Here is a 22,889-nt window from a genome sequence, read left to right on the forward strand (position 1 = left end):
TGAGATAAAGGTCCAGTTATTAGGAGGGAACATTGGATGGTACAAAGTTCTACAACTTGAAAGATGGTTAAGGGAAATAAGAAAGAAATATAAAGGAGAGAGAGAACTTACCAAATTTGAAGAAATGATTAACCAAAGGGGAAGTAAGGAAGGAAAAGAAAGAACAAAAGGTATAACAAGTGATATCTACAAAATGCTGCTGGAAGGAGTCCAGGAGGAGGACCATCTTAAAAGAATGTGGGAGTTAGACTGTAATAAAGTAATAGACCCACAAAACTGGAAAGGAATGTGGAATATGCGTATTTTAAAAAATATGTCAATAAGAATAAAAGAGAACTATTATAAAGTGGTGTGGAGGTGGTACCTCACACCAATCAGATTAAATCAAATTGACAAGAAACATTCTAAGCAGTGCTGGAGGGGCTGTCAAGAAACTGGCACATATATACACATGTGGTGGTCTTGCAAATATGTTCAAAAATTTTGGGAAAATGTATTTCAAGAAATAAGAAGAATCACCCAAATAGTGATAACAGGAACACCAGAGATAGCACTGCTGTCATTTATTGACAATGATAAAATACCAAAAGAACTAAAAGAATTAATTGCCAATCTGGTAACAGCAGCAAGATTATTAATAGTTAAAAAATGGAAAGAAGGAGGGGAGTGCCAATTGGAAGAGTGGTATAGGGAGATTTGGGACATCGCAATAAACGATAAACTGACACGAAACATTAAGGTTAAAAGAGGATTATCAAAAAAAGACGATTTTGGGAAGATTTGGGGGAAATTGATAGAATATGTATATATAGAAGGTAAGGGGACCAAACCTGTAATAGAAACAACTGATTTTTGGAAATAAGTATTGTATTGGCTGGTCGGGGCTGAAGGGTTAGCACTGGGTGACTGGATGTAATAAAGCAGGAGAATGAAATATTATAGGTATTAAGACATACATGTTCTGTACAATTGTTAATGGAAAGTGATAAGTATAAGAATGTTTAAATACCGAATATGTTAAAGCTACAATAAAAAATTATTAAAAAAAAAATCAAGCAAAAACCTCTATATGTCAATCTTTTAAATTTAACTGTAATTTATGTTGTTGGGCTGCATGACCCGCAATTCTAGACAAGATGGCCAATGGCAAGGAATGCCAGCTCCTGCAATTCTATATCATCTGAATGGCCCATTTTAAACTCCTCATTTGAGATTTGAAATTACAAATTGATTTCAGTAGTACATTTTATGCATTTTAAAGAAATGTTGCCTATACTTTAATATGGCACATAACTTTGAACAGTGAATGTGATAAAGAAGAAGTCAGAGGGAATAAAGCAAAATCCGCATTAAGCATCCCTTTACTTAAAGGTCAGAAGTGAACTGTCAGTAGCTAGAATTGGCAGTACACGTATTTGTTTCAATGTAGTTATCATCCAGCTTGTTAACACATGCCCTGAAAAGTAGATTTATTCAAATGAACTTCCAATGCTACTACCACAGAACAGCTGTACAGTAACTGTAAATAACTTCTCGAAAGAATAGGTCAGTCCCATTAGAGTTAAGCGCACTTCAGATCAGATTCATTATTGAATAATAATAAAGTTCTAATTATTAAAACATTACTTTGCAAACATTACTGTTATAACAGTCAGACAGATAATAGTTTGTAATGACTACCACCATAATTCAATGTTGCACTGCTCATAGCAGAATTGGCAGTTCTCACTCCTACTGTTCACTGTGAAGCCTATGAAGGAGAACTGGGAAATCTTCTAGACTTGGCCTTTAGCCCTATAGGAGGTGCCAGGAATGTAGGATCTCATTTCTCGGATGTGTCATATCTTGGCCCATTTCAGTGCCCATTGCCAGTTTCTTGTGGAAGGTCCTTGTGAAGGCTTATGGGTGTCTCTGATAGGTAGATAGCTCAGATCATAAACTGCTGTTCCTAATTCCTAAAAGGATTAAAAATCACTAAAAATATCAAAATATGTTAGGGTGATTTTTCAATTTGCATTTCTCTCAAATGTGGGGCAAAATTCAATTAAGTGTTCACCATGATATTAGATATTCTTTCAGATGTGGAAGTATACTTTGTTGTACATTACAATAAATGTATGTAAATGAGGTATCAAAATTATCTGCTTGTTTAGGGAAAAAACCTGATTAATCAGAATTTAATGAACATGTGTGGGGATACTTGTATTGCACACGCATTGTTCTAATATTTAGAAGTCTGACTCGGGTAACGTTTAGAAAACAGACAGAGCTATTGTGAGGAACAAGAAGGCACTGCCGATATGAGGTTGGTTCCAGTCATCATTTAGAGACAATTCTGTGCTAACGTCATCAACAAAAATGCCAGCATCTTCCCCAGCATCCATTTCATATACTATTCTCAGGTTTTCTAACCACAAACATGACACATTCATAGTAGTATTTCATCATAGACAGCTCATTCACAGTATATGTTGTCAAGACAGATTCATGCTCCACCTGAAAAAAAAACACACACACAAATTTTATCATATTAGAATGCAGTTCACTAACAATATATTTATCGATGATCACTTTTTTAGAAATTTCTATCTTGTCCTTTAACGGAAATTCTTCAGGTTGACCATTTTATGTAACCGAAAAACAATTTATAGAGCAATCACACATATGGGGAAGATTTTAAGAGCCAAATGTTTTTTTAAAATCAGCAGGACTAAAACAGAGTCTAAAGGAGCCACTATATGTAGAACATTCCTTATCCAAAATGCTTGAAACCAAAAGTGTTTGCATATACATAATGAAATATCACCAGGGTGAGGACGAGAGTTTAAACACAAAATCCTTTTGTGTTTCCTATACCCCTTATACACAGAGTCTAAAGGCCATTTTATGCACAAAATTGTAAATGATTTTGTGCATTGAACTTTTTTGTACATTTGAAGCATCAGAAAACAAAGTCATCACTATCTTGGCCACCCATGTTTTGGATTTGGGAGCATTTTCAGATAAGGGATACTCCATCTCTATTACCATTTGATTAGTGTTATCACTAACCATAAATAAAACGCTTTAACTATTATTCAATTGCTTCCATACTGTAGTGATCACCATTTAGAATATACTGTCTTTAAAACGCATACATACCAAGAGCATCTTGGTTTAGCCAAATAAATAGACCACTACAGTATCTCAAAGTGTCCTTCAACTAGCTTCTATGATATTGTGCTTTCAAAAAAACCAGTACTCAAATATGCACAAAGGGAAGAACTAATGTTTTTATAAGTACAAGAATATGGGGTTGACTGAACTCTGATAGCAGTGATGGTGAACCTTTTAGAGATGGCGCATTCAAACCGGGGGGAGAGAGGGCACAGGGGGGGAGTAGGGGCAGATGGACGAGTGAATGAACAGGCAGGCAGAGGGCAAGCAAGCAGGGGGTAGGCGAACGGGGGGCCGGATGGCGAATGGGGGGCCGGCGATAGCTCACGTGCCAGGAGAGAGGATGCTGCGTGCCCCTTCTGGCACATGTGTCATAGGTTCGCCACCACTGTTCTATGCTAACACTGAGTTGGATTTAACCAATAAAACTAGCTTTTCAGACACAAATTTGAGACATTGCAATCTACACCAGAGACTATAACCCTAGTCCTGGTTAAGTGATTTAGGGCTCACTGGGGGCAGGGGGCAGAGAAACTACTTATTTTACTGAAAGCTTCCCATTCTATTTAATTTAGAGCCACTATTCATAAATCTTAAAACTTGATGTATTTGAAGTGCTGGAAAGCATGTTTCTTCCCATTCCTTTGGTCTTGAAAGTACAGCCATGGAAAGAGACCCGTTCCATAATACTCAACTATAATTCTGCTGCCTCAGTTTATTTACTATAAGCTATTATGCACCTACAGGCTGGTTCCCTCTTCCTAAAGTTAGTAAGCTTTCTATTTGTTCCAGCCAGTGACATTTTAATGCCCCATGTTCTTTGTGGTCTGTTTCATTACCATGTTGATATGCATTCAATCACCCGAGTTCAGCTATAAGCATATGAGGAACAAAAACATCATCATGACAATATAGGACTACAAGACAACAATGAAAGGCAAACTTGAGTGAAGCATTACTTGAATTCAAACTTACCATTATCATCATTTAGGACTATAACATCATAAAAGGCTTTGAGTGTTTCTGACCTTTGTCTTCCTACTAATTATACATAGATTTGAGAAGGTATCTTTTTGTATTTTCTATTGCACTATGGTTTTTTGTGGCTATTTCTTGTATTTAAAATACAATTCTTAAAAATATATAATAAATGCTTACCTCTATATGGAATCCATATTGTAACATTACATTTCTTATGTCTTCATAACTCAGCTCAATCGATAATTCATTTGCTAAATTTTCAAAGTGATAGAGCAGAGGACCTATGACATAGCGGAAGAATAAGGAAATTCAGTTAAACAAATCTCTCATGCAACCATAACAATAATAATAAAATACATTTTAATTTATATTCCACCCTATCTCCCCAAGGGGACTCAAGGCGAATTCCAACAAACAAAAAGACAAACATTCAATGTCTCAATAACAATAAGTACAAGTGTAATAATCCAGAATAACCCCACATAAAAGGCCAGCTAAACATGATATCTTAGATAAAAACATAATCTATCAAAAATTATAACTAACATAAAAAGTGAACACAAGAGATCCGAATTACTTTACAAAAGCCAACAAAGGTTCAAAGGCGAAAGGCAATAAACTCTGCCCATGCCTGTGCTACAGTCATTACCATATTTGTGTATTCTGCACAGTATGCTGGCAGTTAGGTTGTGAACAACATACATTTTGGGCATTTTAATGCAAACTGTATAACCTGCTTTTAAATATTTTCACAAATTTGTCATCAGCTTATTAGCATTCCTATATTGAATCTGCTGTTATCAAATTATCTAGGCAATATCTTCAAAACAGATTGGCATTAGACAATAAAACATGTGAAAACTTAAAATTCAATTAGTTTCACAGTTGAAGGGAACCTAGTAATTTGTTGTAGTTGCTGCATGTGTTTTTGTTTTTGTTTTTACTTTTGGAGACCCTAAGGCAAACTTATCACAGTATTTTCATGGGAGAATGTGTTCAGAATGGGTTGCCCTTCCTCTGAGGCTAAGAGTATGTGATTTAGCCAAGGTCACCCAGCGGATTTCTGTAGCTGAGCAGGGATTCAAAACTTGATCTCTAGAGCCACACCATTATACCATATTAGATCTCGTAAACTGGTAATACACCAGGAGTTCTTAATGGAGATGTTATAGCCTTTAGTGCTACAGCAGGCATGGCCCTCTGGGAACTTATGTCCAGTCCTAATTTTCCCTGTTCCCTGGGCATAAGGACATAGTAGCCCACAGGGTCCTCATGCTGAAAGGACAGGGGAGGAAGGCTCTGAACCACCTGGAGTGCTCTCAGTTGCCATGTGTCTCACCCTCCTACCCGGTATAAGGATGGGAGGACAACCCAACCGCAGGGCGTTAACACTCCCCAGCCCAGCCCAGCCCATAATGCAGCCCCAAGGCAAAAAAAAAACTTTCCCCATGCCTGTGCTACAATCATTACAAAGTGCAATTTTTTATATCTTAACATTTTTAAAAGGTATAGCAAATTACCTAAATTTATCCATATTCCTCCTGGTTTGAGTATTTTCCATATTGTATCAATGTAATCTATGACATTATGTGCTGTGTCTATGAAGAAGCAGGTTGCTACACAATCCCATACATCTGTATAAAGAAAAAACAAACGTGGTCTACTCATAAATCTTTATTAGATTTCACTTTTTTAACAAATGCTAACAGTATCAGTTAGAATGGAAATATGAAATGAAGTTTAGAAACAGGAGCTTACCCTTCTAAAGGGTTTGCAGCACTGTTACATCTATTTCCATCAGAAATGGACCTTCCTGGTTACAGCCTATAACTATAGGTAAAGGATTTTCAAAATCACAATGGAAAAAATCACCCCAAACTGAATGAATATTCCTACAAGGATGGGGTGGAGTTAGCAACAAGAGGGGCTTGCTGCTTTCAACCACACCTCTAAAAGTTCATGACAGAGCTATGCAATGTCAAATGTGAGTGTCAGAATATTTATATTAAATTTGAAGTGGAGGTCCATGCCAGAGGGAACTTTTCCTAAGCAAGCCAGGATTGTCTTTGTTGTATTCCACAACGTTCTGGCCTCTCGAACACAGTAGTGGAAATATAACAACCTTATCTCCTGACTTCATTCACTGTTATATCTTTGTGGGTGAGAATGGTAATATTGTACTCTAGATTATTTCCAGCAAAAGAATGATCATCTTGTTTGAGTCACCTTGTTTAAAAAGCAAATGAAAATCAACTTTATCTAGAACTATAAGGTTTCAAATATTATTATACAACAATTTCTTCAAAAGTGCTAACTTATTTTTTTAAGTGGAATATATATAAAAAACATATCGGTCAGAAGATAAAAATGGGTGAATATTTCATTGTCTTATAAACTTTTATCACGCAAAACTCTGTATATATATGTGGTTTCCTTACTTACTACACTCAGAGTAGATTTCTTGAAAATCGCCTGCCGTCATAGAAAAATTTGCACCAGGAGGAAGACTGTGAGGGTCAACATCAGGGAAATAAACTGGCTGTATCTGATCAACAGATCTCTTGTTATTGCTAAACTGATGGATCCAGGGATATAATTTATATGAATTTGTTTCACAGCATCTGAAATATAATCAAATACAATTTCACTGTGCCATTTACCATACAATATTACAAACATTATTTTTATCTTGACTCTTTTTATAACACAATGTTTCAGTTTTAACAGTTGTCTCTGAAATCATTCCTCCTTAATAACATTTGATAAATGGTTATAAAAAGAGCAAGAAATCAAAATCTGAACCAACTTCAGACAATATCGTCAACAGCCTAAGATTCTTAATGCAATAACTGTTTCACCAGTTTTTCCAAATAAATTCAACATAAATATATTAGTGGCCTACAAGTAGCAAATATATTTATTCACGAACCTACTTCTGAATTCTAATTTGTCTCTCCAAGACAAATCCCAGACATTTGTGTTGGATGTCAAGTAAGGACATTCGTTGGTCACAGGCAAGGTCTTACTTAACTTTGCTGATTTCATGTTCTTAACAGTTTGGTCTATTAATATATATAGAGAGAGAGGGGGGGGGGGGGGGGGAGAAGTGTCCAGTTCAGATACAATGAATTTGAATAGATGGGCTGTTGGCCTTTGCATTAATCATGCAGACTCCTTTGTGGCCTGTCCTACCAAACTGTGCCTTGCCTCACAGATAATCACCAAAAGTTGTTTAAACCACAGTCTCTTGAGCTGGCTTTAATCAATCCCTGCTTATTAACTATGAGGACAGAATCAAATCCTGGTAAGTAGGCAAGAGGATTAAAATCAGTTTTCTGGCTTAACTGTAACTGAAAGCTGGAGTTTAAAGAAACACCAGTGTTAGCACCAACTGGGTCGAACATAGAACCAGGAAAAGAAATAAAAATAGTTTCAAATATGCTGGATATTAGAGGTTTGGTGATATTTGCATCCAGAGACTATACCCTTTTCTCAAGGTACCATGATTTTTAAGATTATGGCCAGTTTGGTAAAAGGAATGGGCATTTCACCAAAACCATTTTCAGATTAAAATCCAATTACTATGTTTTTGAAATCAAAGTCAACATGTTTTAGAGGAAGACTCTGAAAGACAGAAATATTAAAACTATGCAAGGTTAGATGTGAGAGAATTTTTGGAACTGGACTTGAATAAGGCAAGAAGCTGTATGGCAGTCTGGAATATAAGTAAAGCCTATATGAGGGGGAAATTTGTAAAATATAGCTCAGAGAGAGAGGTGCAAGAACAAATTAACTGCAGAAATTAAAAGGTTTAGAATGGAAACGTAAAGAGAAATTTGAGAAAGACTCAATAAACATGTTATTGCTATAGCAATTTTCAGTGTTAACAATCCAGTAAATGAGTGCTACATTATCATATTTTAAGCATAATAATTTTCAATTTGCAAATAAACCTGATAAGTGGCTTTTTTATAAATTGAGATTGGAAAGGATGAAGAAAGTAATCACGAAAATCAAGGTGGTAGGTCAATACAGAACGGATAATGCAAAGAAAGTGAAAACCTTCTGACTACATCAGAAGTTTTTATGTGAAGGGCAAAAAATAATCCCAGATAAGAAAGAATATTTAAATAAATTTTAACTGGATAAATTATGTTTTGAATAAAACCAAAGCTTGAATAGAACTGTGACTATGATCAAATTCATTGAGGTGGTCAAAAATACTAAATTTGGGAGAGCTCCAGGCCTTGTTGGATTACATTGCATTATATTATATAAGAAAGTTGAAGACAAATGAGTTCCACCATTCAAGGTGTTTTGTGAGTAAAGGACAGATCTCAGACTACTGAAAAAAATGGTTCTATTACAGTGATATTTAAAGAAGATAGAGATGAAACACTAAACTATAAATTAGAGACCTATTGAACAATAATTGTAAGATTGTCGCCTCTATTTTGGCAAGTAGACAAAGCAAGCATATTACTCAGAATATTCATGGGGATGACAAATTTATACCAAAAAGAGAATTAATTGGTAATGTAAGGGATTTTCTGGATATTACTGAATATCTGGAAAAATGCTGATTTTTCTATTTTTATTGGGAGGGAGGCACAAAGAAGTCAGCCCATGATATGTCTTCTCCCCCATTTCTTTCTTTCCTTGTCTTCCTGAACATTTAATATTTTTTGCATTCTTGTGTTGTCCAAGTTTTAAAAATTAAAAAAGCATAACAAGAAATGAAAAACAGCAGCCAAATATGTTTTTATACCTGTTAAGAACAAAATTAGAAGAAAAGAGCATAAAGAGGCTCCATTCATTTCCTTGACAAGTATAACCAAGCATAGCTATTTCCCAGGCCAATCTACCTAGTCCAGCACCAGGCACCAGGATATTAACTTTGGAGAGGTCCCTGAAACACAACAAAAATAATTATTAATCCTTTTAAAAGTATATTTGATAGAATGAATTGCCGTGGTAAATGTTACCCCATCTTCAACCCCATTTACCTCCACAATTCCCCAAACCTGGGTTACATGTATTTTGACAACCAAATGTCTAAACTGGATACTACTCTACTTTCAGAAGACATATTCAATATAATCTCTGAATTTGCTAATATAATCATCACATTTTCTTCTGTCTTAAAGGGATCCTGTATGTTTTAATTAGTGCTGGAGAAACCTGTGAATAATGATTGCCATTTGCATTTTCAAAAGACAACATACCCATTATTTAATTTATGGTTGTAATACCGTGTTTTTGCACTTTTAGCTGCACTCTGTACAAACAAAATTACAGAGCAATCCTAGACATCATTATGTAGAGTAAAACCTTCTGAAGGTAATGGCTTTATTTAAAAGTAAATATAGTGTTGTTGTTACTTAGCCAGCAGAGAACTTCTTTAAGATCCGGGGACTGCAGACAAGCCTTCCCCATGTCCCTTAATCAAAACACTTTATTCTAATATACAGAAGAACACATTTTTGTTTGGCATTAGGCCTCTCTTACTGTATCTGAAATTGAGTTTATTATGATGTGACCTTTAGGTGGTCCAATAAAAGGAATACCCTATACTCATTTACTCATATATAAATCTAGAAATTTTAGCAACAATAAAAAACAATTAAAAAACCAGCCAAAACACCCTGGGTCAACTTATACACAGATGTTTTTATGTGAAGGGCTCTGAAAAGTCCCATTAGAATAAAGTGTTCTGATTAAGGGACATGGGGAAGGCTTGTCAGTACTGTACCTTAATTCCTATCCTTGAAAAAGTACATCCTAAAAAAACCCTAAAACAACCACTGATCCCTCACAACTCTCTCCTCAATTGTGCTGGCCTTTCTGAATGCCTGGGCAGAGAAATAGTGGTGGTGGCCAGGAGTGGTTGGCCTCTGAGTCAGCATTGGTGCTTTCCCCTCTTCTCGGAATAATCCTTGATTTATCCATGGATCATCTCAAAATCCATCATTTTGACCTCCAAAACCTGCTCCCTGTTTATACATAAATAGTCAACTTATATCTGACTATATACAACACTTCTGCTGCTGTCTGCATTCACTTTGGAACACTGTCATCCAGCACAATGTTCCAATTAATTCAGCTTTTAAAAGTGTCTTCAGAACTAGAACTCCCCAAGATCTACAGAATGATACACCCAGTATTTCACTTCAGCCATTAATTCAGCTGAAGGAGCCAGTTTGTGCCTATCAATTCTTCACACTCCATGAAAATTTTGCCACAGCTGAGAACACAGAAGTCACTGACCAATGGAAATATAATCTGAAGCTGAAGTATTGAGATTTAGCAAAATGACATGTCTTAAATAATGAAACAAGTGAAATGCTAAGTGACACAAGTATATTGCAAAACAAGCAAATAACCAGATTTTCAGTTTTTCAGGCACATAATGCTAAGAAATGTAAATCTTCCAATATTTCATAGGAATAGTTAAAATGTTCAACTGTAATACTTCTCAGCTTGTGTAACCCCCATCCCATTGTAGTGAGATCACTAAAAAGGATACAAAGTTAAACCAAGTTGCATCCATTAATGTTAACAACAAAATGTCATTCTTAAGTGTGCTCACTACAAGTACTACTGAGGACCGGCAAGAAATAAAACAAAGAAGGGTGCATCATATGTTTAAAAACTAAATGCACAGTATCTCAATTACTAAATGTTTGAAAACTATAGGCACAACCACAAAGGTTTCAACTTTCTGGAAATTTAATCAAACCTGATAATTTTTAAACACATTTAAAACACATTTACAACTCCTTTAGGGCTAATGTGGCCCTTTCGGGGCTTTCCCAATCATCACCCTCCTTTCCCTAGGTAGCCATTATTTCATGGTTTCCCAGATTATCTATGGTATTTTTCTCTGTTCTAAAAAAAAACTGGAAGAATTTATTTGAGACCAAGCTTTTGTATGTTTCAGAGCAAGAAACTTGCAAAACTACCTCTCAGTATTCCTTGCTTGGGAAAACACTATGAAATTCATAGGGCTCACTCTAAGTCAATAGCTGACATAAAAAACACACACATGTTGCTGGCTACAGGAGTATTAACATAAAATATCCCACCCAAAGTAAAATCTAAGGGTAGTATACATGCACAAATAAAAACAATCTGAAAACTTGATCATGGAAAAGTAGAGACTATTTCAATTAGTTTAAAAGAATATTAAATAATTACCAATTCCACCATTTGGTCTATACTTTCAACCATTATTAGAAAGCAGGCCTGACAACTTCCCTGAAATTGAATTCAGCTCTCTGCTTCTGTCCCACACTGGCCTTGCCCTAATGTGAACCGGTGTAAATGGTTACAGATTAATGTTTTCTAATTCTTATATTGTCTTATTCTGTTATCTCAACCAACAGGAACTTTTGGGAAACACAAGGGACTGCAATACATTAATTTGGGGAAGTGATCAGGGGGAAAAATCTACCACAAAGAGAAACTTCTCCCAATGTTCCTGCCTGGTTGTTAAAATCATCTTTGAAAGTGCTCTTTTGGGTGCTTTCCAAACTACCATGGAATGGAATTTCTTCAGTTGATAAGGAATGTCATCCTTAAGGAGGTCTCCTCATAATATTCATTTTAATGTCAGAACACACACCCTCCCCAATTTGACAAGGATTCAGACTTTAATTTGATGTTTTAATGATTGGGGAGAAGATTGATTGTTTTTGCTGGGTTTCAAATTTGCTATAACATTTTAATACTGTAAACAGCTCTTTTATAGATGTCTTGAGCTTCTGGCTGAAGTATACCATACTATTGCTCTGGTAGACCTAACAATACCTAGGGAAGTGTTTTCTCTAGGCCCCAGCATGATCCAATGGTTAATTTCCAGTGGAACACGCCAAAAGAATTGCATTGCAGGGCTAGAGCAAAAAACACTTCTTTAAGCATCACTAGGTCCTTCACAGTAATTCTATGCTACTCAAAGCTCTTTGTTTACATATAAAACTGAATTCAACAAGCTTCTGTAAGAAGCAGACCCACTGTATCTTTCAACTGCCATTAAAATATTTTCAAGAAAAATCTTCACACTTCAGACTAGTGTTTACTGGATCAAAATAATGAAAAAAATTCTATAATCTAAATGTTATATATAGAAAATCCTCATGAATGCTATTAAGTGGGCTGAAAATACATAACTACATCATAACTAAAAATGATTAGAAATATTCAGGATCTCAGAATTAAAAAATTGATTGTAGTTCATTTTTAAACATTTTAAAGCAAAATCTCTGGATCATTTCCTGTTAGAAAATATGCCTAGGATATGATGGGGAAGACAAAAAATGGCCAAATCAACATACTCCTTTTTCACATTACACTGTGCCATTCATGTGGTTCTGCATTCATACTTTGCAGCTAGCTAATTTAAAAGTATCTGCATTAGAGAGAACATTCAGTGTTCTGAATTGTAAGCATTACCCTGTATCTTCCTATACAACACATAAATATTCCATCCAAACACATGGAAATATTCCTTTTCCCCGCTAAACAAAACTAGGTGGAAGATTTATTGAAAAACAAACCCTTTGATTTAAATGTATAAAAACTTACCGTAGTTTTTTCTATAACTGAAGACATTCTTGAATGCCTTGAATCTAACAAGGGAAGGGTATTCATGTTACATTTTGAATGAGCTCTTAAGCCTTTACCTTTTCAAAATCTCTCTGTGGGCTATGTAATTTAGCAGCAATGATTTAAAACTAAATTCAAAGCGGGAGGGAGCAGAACCGCTTATTTCAGTGTGCCAATCCCAGTTACAAACAGAATTCTGCCACCAGAATCACATTAGAAGAGACATAATGGCGTAGGACTACCATGCAGTTAATTACTACTGCCTAAGGAAGCCCAAATAGTAAAAACAGCATGCTAGTTTCATAACTTTTTCAAACATGTATTTGTGCTTTTCATGAATACGAAAAGCACAAACAGGAAAAGCATGATGTTAATTACAGTTTCTCATCAATTTCTTTTTGACTTTGCTTGAAGGATATCTTTCTACCGCTGTTCCAATATGTGCCTTAATTTCCTGCAAGATGTATTTTAATACACTGTCCCTTTAAGTGTCTGTTAAGATTTGCTCTGTAATTGTGAAACACTGACTATTTTACTTCACAACAATAAGCTGAACCAGAATATTTTATAATCCATTTTAGTTTTGATTCTATGATATTTCAAAATAATGCTTGAACAGCTATTTGTATATAAATATATTCTTGAACATGGTAAAATATAAATAGAATCGCTGACAGGAGAAATCTGCTTGAATGAGATGTTTGGATACTTCCTTATGAATTTCTGCATGACTTTGTGTACCAGCTCCCAGTTCAAGAACTCATGCCAGACCCCAAGGAATCTACTGCCAGTTAATGGACAGCTTTACCAGAAAGAAAGTTGTAGCTAGTGGAATACAATGCAGTGCCAGTTCAAAATAAAATGAAATAAAATGTTATCCTCAATTGGCAATTGAGCTTTCAAAACAATGAGCTAGAGCCATGGTCTATGAAAGAATTACTAACTTGGTGTGGGGTCAAGTCAGAAACCATTTATATTGCTATAAACCCTACAAGCACATGGGCAGGAGATTATGAACAAGGAGAACAAACAAGGACACCTTACAGGGATGTGAGTGGGAGTCCTGGGTCACAGGATGAAAAATAAGAATTTTGTGAGAGTTACTACAGTGACCTCTAATGTATGTGCCATTTTTTTGTTTTCATGCCTGTGGATGCAGAAAGCTATACTTGCAACAAGTGAAAGCTAATTACCCTGCTGGAAGATAAGATGCAATAACTTCAGGCCTGCCAATCCACACCAGCTCATCAGGAAAGATTAAGAGTTTTTGGCCTAAGAAGGGAGAGAAAAAGACTACAAGTGAATAACTGGACAGGCAGATAATGTTATCAGAGAGGATTGTGCTTCTTGGACCACTCTGCCAAGTGCCAATAAATTCTTCCACTTGACCTGCCGAGAAAGTCAATTTCCTAAAGATAGGAGAAGCGGCAAAGGAATGACAATCTTGGATCCGATTCTCACCAACAAATAAAAACTGGTCAACAATATGTAAGATGGAGGTGAACACATCCTTTTGAAATTCATTATACATATAAAACTGGACATGCACTTAGGATTTTAAAAGCCAGTTTCAGTAAACTTGAGGAAATAGTGAGTGAGATTGCATGGTAAGAAATAACTCAAAAATAAGGGAGTTTTCAAGGCCTATTATTAAAAAGTGAAATAAGAAAAGTGAGAGAACTAGAACAATCTATGGAAAGATTCATAAGGAGTTACTGGATAAGTTGAAATTTAAAAGTGACATATACAAAAGAAGAAAACAACTCAGTAAAGAACTGTAAAAATGAGGATGAAATATTTGCAGGGAAGAAGGATGGCAAAGCTAAACCTCAGAAAGGACTTAGGCTTGCAAGAGAGTATAACAATAATAAAAAGGGGGATTTCTTCTGTCTGGAGCAAGGAGGACAGGAAAATGGCACATCTACAAGATGGAGAATTGGTACTGAATGGAAGAGAGAAATCAGAATTATTTAATAATGCCTTTATCACGGTCTCCATGAGAAGATGAAAAAATATTTATTTATTTACTGTCCTTCTCAGCCCGAAGGTGAATTTGACACTTGGGTGAATTTCTAAATCCTTGGTGGAGCAAGTCAAATGAATGCTCACCTATAGCTTCTCATACTCCTGGAGATAATTTATAATATGTGTATTTCAGGGTTTTGTCCTGGACCCAGTGTTGTTTCAAAGACAACAAATTCTGGATGTGGTAACATGCCTACAAGGGATTTTTTTTTAGGTAAAGGGAAATAATATCACTCTATTCTACCTTGATCAAACTCTCCAGCTCATGTCGCAACATTTTAAGAAAGATCTCAACAAACTGGAATGTGTCAAGACTAAGGTGAGCAGTATTTCTTTAAATATTTTGATCTCATCACTAGATCTCTATCTAGTGTATCCAGAAATCAAGCTGTATGTGGAAAGGTTAAAGGAGACAGTTCGGTTTAGGTTATCGAAGAAAATTGAGAGTTAATATCATAGCTATGTTTAAAGAACTGGGGGATATTATGTGATATATGAACTATATTTGTTTTCACTTGGTCTAGGTGGCAGACTTACTTTGGAATTTGGTAGATGCTACTTCATTGCAAATTTGTATACAAAGATTGCACCACCACTTCTCAAAGATGGATTCATGAATGGCAGGGATTTGGCAACATAGTTTAGGTAATACCAGATTCTATTATTACACGTTTATACTTGCTACTTATCCACAATTTTATGCTATCAAATGTAGTGTTGTCACCCACTCAAAAGTTTTTAATCAAAATATCAATCTGCTGAACAGCCTAAACTTTAGGGATTGAAGTCATACTATAAAGATGTGACAGATTGACAATTCCTCCCTTTCTGGTTAACCTACAAATTTTAAAATACCAGTTTAAATAGTAGTTAAGGTTTTCCCCCTTCTGGTTTGAAATAAGTTATAACAAATGTATTAGTGTATATTTAGCCCTTCAAGTAAGTCTCCCAAAATATTTACCATCTGTCTTTTGGAAAGTTCTTTACAATTTCATTGATGATTGGCTGATAGCAGGAATCTCTCTCAGGCTTTCCGGTTTCACTCCAATCTCTTACAAATTGTTTCAAAGTAGACTTTAATTTATCCATGTCAAATGTTGAGGCTGGTATAATTCTTTTAGTATCCTAATAGAAATGTTTTAAAAGTTAGTTGAAGTACCAATCCAAAAACCAAGAAAAACTAAGTAACATTTCTGAGGCAAAGATCAAGGTAATAACCAAATCATAAATGAAATAACTGAACTGCTTAAAATAAACTCTTCTACAATTACCACTAAGATAAAAAAATACCCCAAAAGTAATTAAACACAAATCTTAAAACAAACCAAAAAAACCTGGTGTAGGAGAATGAACAAGTCTTTTATTAAAAAATCTTATAAACCTTTATAGGAAGAAAATGTGTAGTGATTGAATGTTTATGTTAAAAACGATGTTTAAGAAGTCAGCCTCAAATTGCCATACCTATGTTTATATCTTTATAAAAAAAATTAACAGTACTATAATAGTCTCTTTCGTACTACCAGCTGGTTTAATCAAATTATATACTAGATAACAAAGAGGTCTTGGTGCAACAATATCCATATGCATTAGTTATTAAAAATAAAATAAATAAAATCTGAATACAGCTGAGAAAAAAAATTAAACCCACATCATCACCATATTCTTTATTTTCAAACATGTTGGTGCAGTCGTTCACAATTGTCTGCAAGATGTCTTGATTGTGGTCAATACATTTCCGAATCTTGTCAAGATGAGGCAGAAAATGAGGGAGCAATCTCTGCTGAACCGCTGGAAGAGATCTGAACTGTCTCTCTGCACGATTCACTCTTTCATGCATATTAGTTCTGGAAATGAAAAAGGTAACACAAATATTGGAAACTAACACACACAGGGTATTATACTGAAATCTTCTATTGCCATTTTAATGTATGTATTTTAAGTAATTGTAATTTTGTATGTTACTGTAGATTTTAGAATAGAATAACTTGCCACTGTACATTGTACAATGAAATTAAATTCCATCCCCAATACACATTATATATGTAGAATATATGTAGAACAAAACACCCATCCTTCCACATTCTAGCCACTATTTCACAATCTCTAGTGCCACATCAGTATGAAACCATAGTTCAGTATAATCACAACTCTGGGATAGAAGCAATCTCTCAACCTATTTGTCCTTGCTTCTATCTTCCTATACCGTATGCCACATGGTAATAATTCAAAAGAGAATATCCAGGGTGAGATAGATCCTTAAGTCTATTCTGAGCTTTTTTAAGTCAGTGGGAATTATAAATTTCTTCCAAAGAGGGGAGAGGGCAACCAATAACTCTCAGAGCAGTAGTGGAAATTATATTTGGTGCAGTTTATTATTTTGCTGACTACCCACGAGAGTTATTGGACAATACAGAAATAAATTAAAGAAATATAGATATTGAATTAAATAAATTGAATACATACTAGGCTTGGCCTACACAGGCAGGGATGTGCAGTTTTGTTTCTTTGCTATTACAACTATTAATTCATTGCTTTCATTTTATATTTTAAAACAAGAAAATAATGGTTCACAGCAATGTGAAGAAAAAACCTATAAGACATTTTTAATTTATAGAAAAAAATCCCTGATTTTTAAAAACAGAAAATGGATTTTTTTCAGGAAAAAAAACAGACATTTTCAGACACAATTAGGAAACAATCAGAAAAAACAGAAAGTTGCCCTGTTACTTTAACAGCTTAAAACATTACATACACATTGGTTTTGCATAATACTATCATTTTTGGTTTATGAACTGTACATTTTATTCACAAAATAACTTCAAATGAGATTTATTTTTCTTACAGATAGAAACAACAAGGCCCTGAACTAAATAGAACACTTAATCTGCTTCAGCTTTCGCAGCCTACAAGAATCATACAAAAACAAAGCTGTAACAATAGAAGAAACAATCATCATTAATAAAGGAAAGAAAACTCTTTTGTCTCATCTAGTCCTGTCTAGTGCCAAGCAGATATAAAACATCCCTCAGAGAGAGAGAAACAGGATCAGGACTTACAAAGGTCTAATATCATAAATCAGTGCTTCTTAGGCTATCTGGTGTGAAGGGATTGCTTTTAAACATAATATTACATAAATGTTGACTTGCTATCTCATTTTTAGAAACAATATGGTGAGGGGGAAAAATACATCTACACCTTGTCTTAAATATAGGCTTCCATCGCCTTTGGATGCCTTGCTTTCTGTTGACTCACTCTTTCATCACTTGCAAATTACAGACAAGTTACAATAACTTGTTGAGGCATCCACTCTTTTTGCCAGTGATGATGCTGAGAATGAACAACTGCGCAGACAGGAAAATCTGCCTGAATAGTCCTGTTCCTATATAGACACCATAATTTCTAAATCTGTATGAGTCTTCTGTGTATATTTGTCAAGTTTTAGTAACCATGTTAAGCCAAAAACAAATCTTAAAAATAACTGCAACTGGAGAATATCTCATTAGGTCTTCTGTTGCAGAGTCACCATCCTGCAAATGACCGAGGCCAGGGAATGTTTGTGCACTGAGAGAGGCATCTACTGACAATAATTTGAAACTACATGCCCCACACTTTCAAAAATAATGTCATCGGTGGTTGGAACAATGAGGGCTTTGCTTTTTGATAATTCAATGCACACAAGTGGATAACCTATGCACAGCACTGAACAGGAGTGTGTCCTCTGCTGGTTGTGCTGGATACCATGGTATCCTTCTGAGTTGTCTTTCTAAGGTGGGACTTGGAGGTACTCTTTTTCAGTAGCTTCATTCCTTCCTGGAGGGACGATCTCAGAAGGTGGTGCTAAAGAACTCCTGTTCAACTCCTTGGTCACTAGCCTGCAGAGTCCCTCAGGATTCAGTGCTGCCCCCCATGCTGTTTAAAATATACATGAAACCACTGGGATAGGCCATCCAGAGTTTTGGAGTGTGGTACCACCTATATGCAGATAACACTCTATTACTCCTTTCTACTTAAAGCCCAGGAGGCGGTCCTGATCCTTAACCAGTGTGTCATCAGGAATGGAGTAGATGAAGATAAACCATTTGAAATTGAATCCAGACAAGATAGAAGTGTTCTTGGTCAGTGGAAAGACAGTTCTGGGAATAGGGATTCAGCTTGTGTTATATGTGATCACACTCCAACTGAAAACATTGGTACGCTATTTGGGAAGACTGCTGGATTCAGCTCTGAAACTGAAGTCCCAGGTATCAGCAGTGACCAGGAGTGTTTTGTGCCTGTTCCTAGAGAAGTCAGATCCAGCCACAGGGGTGCATGCCTCGGTTACATCCCAGCTGGACTATGGTAATACACTCTATGTAGGGATGCCTTTGGAAAATGCTCAGAAACAGTTGGTCCAAAGAGAAGCAGTCAGTTTATTAACTGTGGCTGGTAACCTCTCTGTGGCAACAGCTCCTCTGGCTGTTAACCCATTTGTGGGCAAAAATCAAAATGCTTGTCTTGACCTATAAAAGTCCTATATGGCTTAGGTACAGGTTACTTGAAGGATCTTATCTCTTTGTATGAGCCTAAGATCATCTGGGGAAGTCCTTTTCTCTGTTTGACAATCTTTCCCAAGGATGTTTGCTGGGAAAAAGGGAGAAAGCCTAGAGACCAGGATAGCCCCATCCCTACTTCCCTTTCATAAGCAGGTGAAGACATACCTCTGCCATCAGGCATTTAAGGAACAATGAAGGGCAGGCTGCTGGGGATGCTGTGAGTGGGATCTTGGGAGGGATGTCTAATTTTTAAATGTGATTTTAATTGTATTTTAACAAAATTTTACACTCATAATACAAATATTTAATTGCTTTTTAATCTTGATATTCATATGTACATGTATTTTCCTTGATTTCAAATTCTATTGTGTCATGTCACTGTGAGCTGCCTGGAGTCCTCTATGGGGAGAAAAGTGGGATAAAAGTAAGATTAATATAATTATCAAGTATAAATGAACTTTATATGTAGACGTTTTTGTTTTCCAAAGTTTAGGAATTTTAGTTGACCATTGTTTTGTAGGATTGTATATTTTGAGTACAAGTACCAATCCGGATTTTTTTTTTTTGGATGGTTTCAAATTTTTATTTGGATGATTTGTTCTGCCATTATATTGCAGTTCCCTGTTTTGTTATTATAATAAAATTTATAATAAAACTTTATTTGTATTCTGCCCTATTTCCCCAAGGGGACTATGTGTGTGCAGGTATATACATATACCATATTTTATATTGCCAGGACCCAGTCTATTATTGTTTTAAAGTAAAGATCCATGATGAGGCTATACAGTACAAACCTTGATCCATGGAGCTGATATCCATGGTATCGCTTGCCCATGTTTAAAAAAAAAAAATCTCCACCCTAAAATTGTTCATGGGAATGTCTAGTTCCTTCAGTGCAATTCTTGCCCAAATATAGGCAAAATATAGATTATGCTATTACCCACAGTTTCAGGTATCGCAGGGGTCTTGGAACAAAGCTCTCATAGTTAGGGGTTTGTTTATTTATAGCATTTCTACCCCGTTCTTCTCAACCCCCAAAGGGGGACTCAGGATGGCTTACATTTGGCACAATTTGATGCCATTAAATATAACAAAGCAATAAACAACAATTAAAACAATAAATAGAACATTAATTAAAACAACAAAAACAGTATTAACCGCTGTATCACCATTCCAGTCAAATTCCATATCCAAAGTGCGATTTATGTCTGCTGTCTAAAAGTCTGGTTCCAGAACCACAACTTCAATTTCTTCCTAAAAGACAGGAAGGATGAAGCCGATCTTACCTCGTTGGGAAACAAGTTCCACAGGGAGGGGGGGGGGCTACAGCTGAGAAGGCCTTGTCTCTCGTCCCTGCCAGTATTTGTGATGCTGGTGGGAGCGATAGCAGGGTCTCCCCGGATGAACTTAAACTGTAAGGTGGGTTTGCACTATATAAGGAAATTCAGGGATTTAGCTCCCATCTCTAAGATATCTGTGGCTCTCCGACTCTGGAATTCACTACCTGGAGAAATTAGGAAAGCCCCTACCCTAGAAACTTTTAAAAAGAACCTCAAAACCTGGCTCTTCCGCTGCGCCTTTGGTGAATAGGTATTCAATCCCGCATTATAGCTCATTTGCAATGTTCTGTCCCCCTCATGGGAAAGCCTTATTCCACAACCCCCACTATAATGAGCCCTCATCCGCAAATAATCTTTCTCTTTTATATCACCTGAGTTTTTAACTAGTTTTAATTAGTTCCTCTTTTAACCATTACATGTAGCCCGCCCATTGTCACTGTGTTTGTGTTTACTGTAATTTTATATTGTTATGTATTCACATGTTTTATGTAATTATGATGTTGTTTATTGTTCACGTTTTCAGTTTGCGTTTTCGGTTTCTCCTTATTGTAATTGTTGTTTGGGCTTGGCCTCATGTAAGCCACTCCAAGTCCCCATCAGGGAGATGGTGGCAGGGTATAAATAAAGTTTATTATTATTATATCTCATTACATTGGCCTTCCTCTATCGGTGATCCGGGAGCTCAAGTTGGTACAAAATGCAGCTGTTCGGCTTCTTGCGGGAATTCCGATGAGATGCCACATAACACCAATTTTACTACAGCTGCATTGGTTACCAATTGAGCACCGGATCACTTTCAAAGTGATGGTACTTACCTTTAAGGCCTTGCATGGTCTGGGGCCAATGTACCTGAGGGACCGCCTCACCCCCTACCAACCCCAGAGATCCCTCCATTCTGCGGTCCAAGATTTATTGGAAATTCCCAGTGTCAAGACCTTGCGTCTAACAGCAACCAAACGCAGAGCCTTTACAGCAGTGGCACCATCTCTCTGGAATACTCTGCCACCTGAAGTCCATGCCTTGCGGGACCTATCAGCTTTCCGCAGGGCATGTAAGACATATCTGTTTCAACAGACCTTTGATCTTTGATATTGTTGTTTTTAAATTGTTTTTAAATTGTGTTCGATTTTAGCCTGTTCTTGTAAGCCGCTCCGAGCCCCAGGGGAGTGGCAGCATATAAGTTTGAATAATAAATAAATAAAAATTATATACATCCAATATTAAATATAAATAATTCCAAAACATTTCTAGTTCCAAGCATACAGCGTTCACCAAAATCTAGTCTTCCAGGTATTTTGGACTTCAGTTCCCAGAACTTCTGAAAAATGGCCAAAACAGCTGAGGCTTCTGGGAGTTGAAGCTGAAACCCTTGGAGATGGGAGAATCGCTGCAGAACCTGTGGCAATGTGCCCCCCCCCTCCCCAGGAGGCTTGGACTTCAGCTCCCAGAAACCCTAGGAAACTTGTCGAATGGCCAGGAATTCTGGGAGCTGAAGCCCAAAACACCTGAATAGCCACAGGTTGTGCAGGCCTGGGTTAAGAGAAAGGCTACTCAACCCGCAGGACACAAACTGGTGGTCTCTGCAAGCTTCTAGGAAGGGAGGGAGGAAAGAAGGATGCCACGGTTCCTCAATGGGCACAAATAGGGTGCAGAACAAGTACTGCAATGACTGCCGGCGCCCTCCTCAGGAAACCTGAGTAGGGATTCCTCCCCCGACAGAGGATCAGCAAACGCCACTCAGGAAGGGCTCGTTACCCGTAGTAACGGAAAGCGTTGATAATCCTCCGGAAGTGCTCTCGCTCCAGCTTCTCCTCTTCCTCTCCCTCTTTGCTCTCTCTCGGCGCCGCTGCCTCCTCCTCCTCCTCCTCCTCCTCCGCGGCCCGCCTCTCTTGGGCGCAGTCAAGCCCCGGCCCTGCTTGCCCTCCGGCCCCTCCGCTCGGCGGCCTCCCTCGCAGCATCGCCTTCCCCGGCGGAGACGGAAGCAGCGCCTCGCTTCGCGGCACGGCACACGCGGCGGCAGCAGTGAGCGACATCCCGTTTCTTTTCCCTCTGCGGTGCCCGGGCCCGCCCTCTTTCGCTCGCTCCCTCCTCGCGCCCACTTCCGGCCCCGCTCAGGCGTGCTTCCGGCTTCACCGCGGAGCCAATCCCCTTTCAAGGAACGGAAGGGTGCCGCCCACGTCCTGCCCATTGGGTGTCCGCGCGCCGAACATGCGCATCGAGGAAGGCGTTCCCTTGGCAACCTGCCCAGTTC

The 22,889-nt window shown here is 37.1% G+C and overlaps 1 protein-coding gene across 1 annotated transcript; it reads right to left on the bottom strand.

Annotated features, from left to right (window-relative positions):
* Positions 1-1,343: 1,343 nt before the first annotated feature.
* CARNMT1 (carnosine N-methyltransferase 1) lies at positions 1,344-22,745 on the bottom strand. The gene is made up of 8 exons (XM_060762186.2): positions 22,394-22,745; positions 16,415-16,610; positions 15,728-15,891; positions 8,906-9,046; positions 6,580-6,758; positions 5,658-5,771; positions 4,315-4,418; positions 1,344-2,496 (listed from the first exon to the last, which is right to left on the bottom strand). Exons 1-8 carry the CDS (start codon positions 22,669-22,671, stop codon positions 2,386-2,388), a joined length of 1,287 nt encoding a protein of 428 aa, XP_060618169.2. The 5' UTR covers positions 22,672-22,745; the 3' UTR covers positions 1,344-2,385.
* Positions 22,746-22,889: the final 144 nt, after the last annotated feature.

This window comes from Anolis sagrei, chromosome 2 (genome assembly GCF_037176765.1).
Source record: "Anolis sagrei isolate rAnoSag1 chromosome 2, rAnoSag1.mat, whole genome shotgun sequence".
NCBI classification, from domain to species: domain Eukaryota; kingdom Metazoa; phylum Chordata; class Lepidosauria; order Squamata; family Dactyloidae; genus Anolis; species Anolis sagrei.